Source organism: Stegostoma tigrinum, chromosome 2, assembly GCF_030684315.1.
Source record: "Stegostoma tigrinum isolate sSteTig4 chromosome 2, sSteTig4.hap1, whole genome shotgun sequence".
NCBI lineage: Eukaryota > Metazoa > Chordata > Chondrichthyes > Orectolobiformes > Stegostomatidae > Stegostoma > Stegostoma tigrinum.
In genome coordinates this window covers 12,672,674-12,680,777 of record NC_081355.1, presented here as the reverse complement: position 1 = coordinate 12,680,777, position 8,104 = coordinate 12,672,674, and the positions used below count along the sequence as shown (strand labels likewise).

The following is an 8,104-nucleotide window of genomic DNA, read 5'->3' as shown; positions in this document are numbered from 1 at the left end:
AAAAATACACAGCAAAATGTGATTTTTATTCATGAGATTCATCCTGACTGTGAATAAAAATGATTAATTGTTCAGTGTAGGGGACATGGATTTGAATTCCACTGTAAGCACTATTCCGAGTTGACACTAACTTGATTCTAGTTTTCATCCTCTCCATGGCTTCATCCCTCCATTGACCTGTAACTGCCTGAAGATCCACAACCTTCCAAGATCCTCGTGTTTCCCAAATTTCTTTGGTCCACTATTTGCAGTCCAGTCCTGAGGTATTCTCAATGTACAAGGGTTATGGGAAAAAGGCATTGAGCTGTGATGCTCATTTGGAGATATGGTGCAGTCATAAGGGGACAAATGGACTCTTAGAACATAGAACATAGAACATAGAACAGTACAGCACAGAACAGGCCCTTCAGCCCACAATGTTGTGCCGACCATTGATCCTCATGGATGCACCCTCAAATTTCTGTGACCATATGCATGTCCAGCAGTCTCTTAAATGACCCCAATGACCTTGCTTCCACAACTGCTGCTGGCAACGCATTCCATGCTCTCACAACTCTCTGCGTAAAGAACCTGCCTCTGACATCCCCTCTATACTTTCCACCAACCAGCTTAAAACTATGACCCCTCGTGCTAGCCATTTCTGCCCTGGGAAATAGTCTCTGGCTATCGACTCTATCTATGCCTCTCATTATCTTGTATACCTCAATTAGGTCCCCTCTCCTCCTCCTTTTCTCCAATGAAAAGAGACCGAGCTCAGTCAACCTCTCTTCATAAGATAAGCCCTCCAGTCCAGGCAGCATCCTGGTAAACCTCCTCTGAACCCTCTCCAAAGCATCCACATCTTTCCTATAATAGGGCGCCCAGAACTGGACGCAGTATTCCAAGTGCGGTCTAACCAAAGTTTTATAGAGCTGCAACAAGATCTCACGACTCTTAAACTCAATCCCCCTGTTAATGAAAGCCAAAACACCATATGCTTTCTTAACAACCCTGTCCACTTGGGTGGCCATTTTAAGGGATCTATGTATCTGCACACCAAGATCCCTCTGTTCCTCCACGCTGCCAAGAATCCTATCCTTAATCCTGTACTCAGCTTTCAAATTCGACCTTCCAAAATGCATCACCTCGCATTTATCCAGGTTGAACTCCATCTGCCACCTCTCAGCCCATCTCTGCATCCTGTCAATGTCCCGCTGCAGCCTACAACAGCCCTCTACACTGTCAACGACACCTCCGACCTTTGTGTCGTCTGCAAACTTGCTGACCCATCCTTCAATTCCCTCGTCCAAGTCATTAATAAAAATTACAAACAGTAGAGGCCCAAGGACAGAGCCCTGTGGAACCCCACTCACCACCACCATAACACCTTTGTGATTCTGTCTTCAGCTGTTCAGGCCCCACGCTTTTGAGGTTTCCCTTTTAAAAACCCTCCTCCCTGGATACTCCTTTAGACCTCTCTCTGGCCCCACGCTTTTGAGGTTTCCCTTTTAAAAACCCCTCCTCCCTGGATACTCCTTCAGACCTCTCTCTCTCTTTGACCAAACATTTGGTCACATGCCCCACTATCATGTCACGTGGGTTGGCAGCAAACATCGTCTGATAGAATTAGCTTTATTGTCACATGTACTCACAGGAGTACCATGAAAAGTTTACAAATCACCACTTATGGCATCATCTTAAGTACAAACGTACCCAAGTACAGATTCTTCAGTAAAAATTCTTCAGAAAAAAGTTAGAAAATAAAAAGCCCAGCATTACAGACCTTCAAAAGTACAAAATCATAGTAATAATGTAGAAAAATAAAGAGATAAAAAGTTCAGAATGACAGTCCTTCCATGATAACATAATAAAGGGGGAAAAATTAGAAAGATTTTAAGATGAAGTCCACTTAATCAATACCACAGCTCTGGGCTGGCGGACTCAATCATCAATCCCTCCAACACACACACACACGTCACCTTGGGACATTTTACAATGCTAAAGGTGCTATCTAAATACAGATGATGGTCAAGCAGGTTTGGGTTTCTGTTAGGGGTCTGTGGCACCTGCAGCTGAATTTGCATGGGAACCAGGAAGGAAGACACCTGATGGACAGATGGCAGACAGGTTAAAGGAGTGTATTCCAGATATTAAAGCTGAGGCACTGAAGTCATACCTACTAAATTGAGTAATTTGTTTTTAATGGGACGCATAAGAAGCCACCTTTAGAAAGGTGCAATATCTGAAGCTTGGGAAGAAGTTAGAGAGACAGTGAAGAAGACCATTGAGAGATTTGCAAACAGCAATGAAGATATTAATATAAATATGTTACTTGATCAGAAGCCAATGGAAGGCAGCAAAGCAGGTGTGACAATGGAAGGGAACTTGCATCAAGTTAAGGCATAGACTGGCTAAATCTCAAAATGTTGCCAGGGCGAGTGACAGACTCAGTGGCTAGGGAGTGGGATCTGAAAACATGGCTTCAGTCTTGCTGTGTATTTAATTGAAAGAAGTTTCTGTTTATCCAGTATTGGATGTTGGATGAGCAGTTTAGAGACGGTGGAGATGTCAAGAGAGGTGGTAGTGACACAGAGCTGGCAGTGTATGGAAACTGACACTCTCAAATGTAGCTGAAAACGGGAGATTGCTAACAGTCCATCCCTGGGCCGTACAAAGGGTGCAGGAGCAGAAAAAGAAGCCATTGGATGAGAGAGAAAAATCCATTAGAAACGAGGGTTAGTGGTAAACACTCGAGAAAAATCACTAAGAATTTTCATTTAAATAACTTTATTATTTCTCCATGCAGTCCCAAAGTGTTTTGCAACCAATGGACTATTTTAAAAGTGTGGTCACTAAGTAAGTCAACACTGTAGTCAACTTATATGTTTCAGGCAGAAACAATATATTAACAGGTATTAAACTATTCTCCTACATTTTTCTCAACCCTTTTTGATTGACAGATTGAACCAACAGTTGGACATCCATGACATGGCCTTTTAGAATGTTATTCCTCTGCTGCCTTTACTGTCTTCCTCAGAGTGTCCTCTGTAGATCCACACCATACAGACAACAGTAGATCAAGGTGGTGGCTCACCACCTTCTCAAGGGCAATCATGGGTGGTCAGCAAACATTGTCCCAGCAAGAGACGCTCACACCTGTCTGTGGGATCACAGCACAAAACCCTGGATGATTGGGCAGAAGTGTGTCCAACACCCATTTTGCTACATCCTTTCACGGAAAGCTCTTTTAAGCCACTTAAAATCAGTTAAATCATGTGAACAAAAATTGCTGGAAAAGCTCAGCAGGTCTGGCAGCATCTGCGAAGGAAAAAACAGAGTTAACGTTTCGGGTCCAGTGACCCTTCCTCAGAATCAAATGAAGAAAGATTTAAAAAGGAGTGTCAGCCCCTTAAGAGGCACCGTCACAAACAAACAATCAAATGTTCAACACTGAAACGAACAAAGTTCAAATTATGGGAACAAGAACAAAAATTCCTGGAGAAACGCAGCAGGCCTGGCAGCACCTGTGAAAAGAAAGCAGAGGTTAGCCTCTTCAATCCTGAAGAAGGGTCAATAGGCTCAGAATGTTAACTCTGCTTTTCTCTCTCTCCACAGATGCTGGATAATGGGAACTGCAGATGCTGCAGAATCCGAGATAACAAAGTGTGGAGCTGGATGAACACAGCAGGCCAAGCAGCATCTTAGTCTCGGCCTTTGTGCTCCTAAGGTGCTGCTTGGCCTGCTGTGTTCATCCAGCTCCAGTTTCTGTTTCAGATTTCGGAGCATCCGCACAGTTTCAAATTTCTGAGCCGTGTTGAGTGTTGTAAATTTTATCAGCTGAGATACTTCAACCAACAGGCAGCAGTTTGAAATTTCACTCACTTCAGGTGACGAGAACATTAAACGCGAACTTTACTCGACACAAGACGCCTTCAAAATCATTTCGGCGGTTAGGAAAACGGAAACGGAGTGCATGGGTCGCTATTTAGTCATGGTTTCCACAGCGTCACTTGACACTTAAAATGCTACGTTGGACAGGGACAAGACTTACGAGTTTAAAACCCACAAATTTGTTTTGTAAGGAGGTCAAAGGAAGAATAAAACTACAACACTGCCGGCTCTGAAGGAGGAGGATGGCGGGGAGGGCAGTCAGGGAGGTTAAGCCTCAACTGCTCCCTCCTCCTCCTCCTCGAATTCGCCCTGTTCATCAGCAGTGGCGTCCTGATACTGTTGGTACTCTGAGACCAGATCGTTCATATTGCTCTCTGCTTCAGTAAACTCCATTTCATCCATACCTTCGCCGGTGTACCAGTGCAGGAAGGCCTTGCGGCGGAACATGGCGGTGAACTGCTCGGAGATGCGCTTGAAGAGCTCCTGGATGGCGGTGCTGTTCCCGATGAAGGTGGCCGACATCTTGAGGCCCCGCGGGGCGATGTCGCACACGGCCGTCTTGACGTTGTTGGGGATCCACTCGACGAAGTAGCTGCTGTTCTTGTTCTGGATGTTCAACATCTGCTCGTCGACCTCCTTCATGGACATCTTGCCGCGGAAGATGGCGGCCACCGTCAGGTAGCGGCCGTGGCGCGGGTCGCAGGCCGCCATCATGTTCTTGGCGTCGAACATCTGCTGGGTGAGCTCGGGCACGGTGAGGGCGCGGTACTGCTGGCAGCCGCGGCTGGTCAGGGGGGCGAAGCCCGGCATGAAGAAGTGCAGGCGCGGGAAGGGCACCATGTTGACCGCCAGCTTGCGGAGGTCCACGTTGAGCTGGCCCGGGAACCGGAGGCAGGTGGTCACCCCGCTCATGGTGGCCGACACCAGGTGGTTGAGATCGCCGTAGGTCGGGGTGGTGAGCTTCAGGGTGCGGAAACAGATGTCGTACAGGGCCTCGTTGTCGATGGAGTAGGTCTCGTCCGTGTTCTCCACCAACTGGTGCACCGACAGCGTGGCGTTGTACGGCTCGACCACCGTGTCGGACACCTTAGGCGACGGCACGACGCTGAAGGTATTCATGATCCGGTCGGGGTACTCCTCTCGGATCTTGCTGATGAGGAGGGTGCCCATGCCAGAGCCAGTGCCCCCGCCCAGCGAGTGGGTCAGCTGGAAGCCCTGCAGACAGTCACAGCCCTCGGCTTCCTTGCGGATCACGTCCAGCACGGAGTCAACCAGCTCAGCTCCTTCCGTGTAGTGGCCTTTCGCCCAGTTGTTGCCCGCACCGCTTTGGCCTGTGGGGAAACAACGCCAAAAGCAATCATTTTTCAAGTGGCGTTTCAGGGGAAGCCCATTCCGCACGTACACCTTCAGCGGCGATAGCCCGCGTTTGTGTAGCGCCTCTAAGTTTTCCAACCATCCCAAGGAGCACGTTAAAACCCAAGTATGCTGGAACCACACGAGGAGAACCTTATGTGGTTCCATCCAGAACAACTCCAGAGCTGCAGGAAGCAACATCAGAAAGCACACAGAGTCATTGTTTAATAAATGATCTAGCTTGTTCTGTTCCGTTTCTAATTATATCAAGGTCCAAGATCCCACCCCACTCAAGGATCTGGCAGAGAATACGCTGATGGATTAGTCATAAGTACAGAACTGTAGGTTTTAGCCAATATTCCACACAACACAGCAATTGCTTCGTACGTCCTGTTGCACAGACGAGGCAGATCTACCAGGGGAAGGTGCGGTGAGGACCTAGGAGCAACATGAAGCCCCATTGTATCAGGGCAAACTTCAGTAAGGAAACCCACTACTGACTATCACCTAATCCCCAACCAACCATATCCATTTTTAACATCACTAAAGGTAGCTAGGGCCCAGAAAATACTTCCAGTGGGTGACATCACTGCCCACTGCCATGGTGCTGTTAGGAACAGAGCTCCAGGATTCTGGCCCAGTAATGATGAATGAACAGTGATATAGTTCCAACTCGAGTTGGTGAGTGACTTAGTGGAAATCGTGGGAATTCTGTATCCCAGCAGGTGGCAAATGCTTGATCAGAGCGTGGGCATTGCTGAGATTAATAGATTGTATTCGAAAGGAAGCAAGGGATATGAGAATTGTGCAGGAGAGAGAGTGTGACAATCTGTCATGACCTAACCCTGCTCCAATCTCCTGTGATCTTCTGGGCCACAGAAGCCTCTTTGTCATCTACATCAAAATAGCAGACACCGAGTTTACAGTGTCAAACTCTTCCCATGTACTGCAGACTTCTGAAAGTACCTGGTGCCAGGACCAAAATGTGGACATTAAAATCACTGAATTTCCAGTGAGAAGGTTCATGCCTTAACCCAAGTTTTATCAGGGTAATTCATTCTCACACTGAGTGTTAGACTTTCCATTTACTACATCAGCCATCAATAACACTTCATTGAATTGACCAAGAAAAGTCAAGATGACCTAAACAAAATAAATCCTTGACACCAGTGAGGGAGGAGAGGGACATTTTTACCCAGTCTGGACTGAAAAAAGATTTCACATGGTGAAACTAACCCAAATGAATTGCTCCCTCAGCTGAGTGAGTAATATTTTCCAACAAGAATTTTAATTCCACTTTGAATGCAGCAACCAGTATTTTGGCAGCCCAAATAAAAATGAGGAAATGGGGCTGGGAGCGGGGGAAGCAAGAGAATGAGGAGGATGAGAAAAAAAACAGGAGGTCCAGCAGGAAGAAGAGAAGAAAGAACAAAAGTGATTCAGTCAAAATTTGGGGTGTGAGGCATGTCACCTAAAGCATTGTTTAAAGTTTACTTTTTTCTCATTTTTAGTCTGGTTTAAGCAACAAAGGTCTCTTTGTTAAAATTGATCCCTTGCTTCCTTTCGCATACAAAAGAATATTAATTTCAGCCTTGTTCACGCTCTGACCAAGCATTTGCCACCTTGTGGGATAGAGAATTATTAAAAGTACTTTAGCTAATACATAAAACATTTGCAGAAAGGTTTAATTACTGCTATAAAATAATTCATACCAAATACAAAATTGTCAGGTCGAAAAATCTGACCAAAGGGTCCAGATCTGACAGAGTCCATGGTGCCTGGCTCCAAGTCCACCAGAATGGCGCGGGGTACATACTTGTTACCTGTGGGAGGAACAAAGCAGCAGAGTTACAGCATAGCACAGGCCAAGCCACAAGCCATCTGCGGCAAATGATGTCATTGCACTCTATTCAACCGTCCAACAGTGAGCAAGAATAGTGGGTGGGCAACAGGACAAAATAAGTTGCTTTCATTAAATAAAGAGCAGCAGTTGTTAAGTCTCTTTACACTGTGGAATCTTTTCTTTAAAAATTTTAGTTTCAACAAGGAGACATGAGGTTAAAGCTTTCCACCTTGTATTCATCAGAGCTGAAACACAAAAAAGTTAAACTTTTAGAAAACATTAGCAGTGTATATATCATGAGAAGAGTACGCTGATTGGTTAGTGCTAATTGTTTTGGCAGTGGTTAAATTAATCAGCGCTCTCTTCTCATTTGTACAATTTACTGGTTTCTTCAGTTTCCTTGCATGACAGTACTAACAAGTGCAAGAGAAATAGCTTCAACTTCATGTCTCCTTTAATCAATGTTTAATTTCTGTACTATCAAGCAATTATTTCAGTAGAGCCCTCTCAAATGCAGTAATCCTGAGGTAGAGCTGGACTAATAAAATCTATGACCCTACTTCCCTGTAACAGGAACAAATAGATCAATAAGAACTGCCTGGAATAAATCAGAACTCAGAAAAATTGCGAAGGTTTAAAAATAATTTGCATAGCTTTCATACAGAAACAATTGGGATTTCAGTCAATTCAAACTGCTTTGGCATCTAATCAATTCATGCGCAGTGGCTTCCAAATTCATGAAGAAAGTCTGCGTGCCCTTAGAAAGATGACCATATTCATAATAGTGAAACCATGACATAAGCTCTCTTTAACTGAATTATTTAGAAAGTTTTCGCCTCCAAGTGACATCACAGCAATAATCGAAAGACTTCTTACACACACAATTTGAACAAACGGGAAATATCTATTTTCAGAAAGCAATACTTTAATTCTGCGGTCATCCCAAAAGGAAAAATAGTTTAAACTGTTTTCTGTTTTTCTTCAGAGCTCCATGTTTGTAATGGTGAGGGGATAAAACTCTTCGTGCTAATATCAGAG

General features: G+C 45.0%; 1 protein-coding gene across 5 annotated transcripts in view; it reads right to left on the bottom strand.

The window, feature by feature from the left end:
• Positions 1-2,749: 2,749 nt before the first annotated feature.
• LOC125461457 (tubulin beta chain-like) overlaps positions 2,750-8,104 on the bottom strand; it is a 28,752-nt gene continuing 23,397 nt past the window's right edge. For all 5 annotated transcript variants that reach the window (XM_048550283.2, XM_048550316.2, XM_048550325.2 and 2 more), the window contains 2 exons: positions 6,936-7,046; positions 2,750-5,201 (listed from right to left, as the gene is read on the bottom strand). In XM_048550283.2, coding sequence (XP_048406240.2) covers positions 4,138-5,201; positions 6,936-7,046 — 1,175 coding nt within the window. In that variant the 3' untranslated portion in view covers positions 2,750-4,137. The remainder of the gene's footprint in view (positions 5,202-6,935; positions 7,047-8,104) is intronic.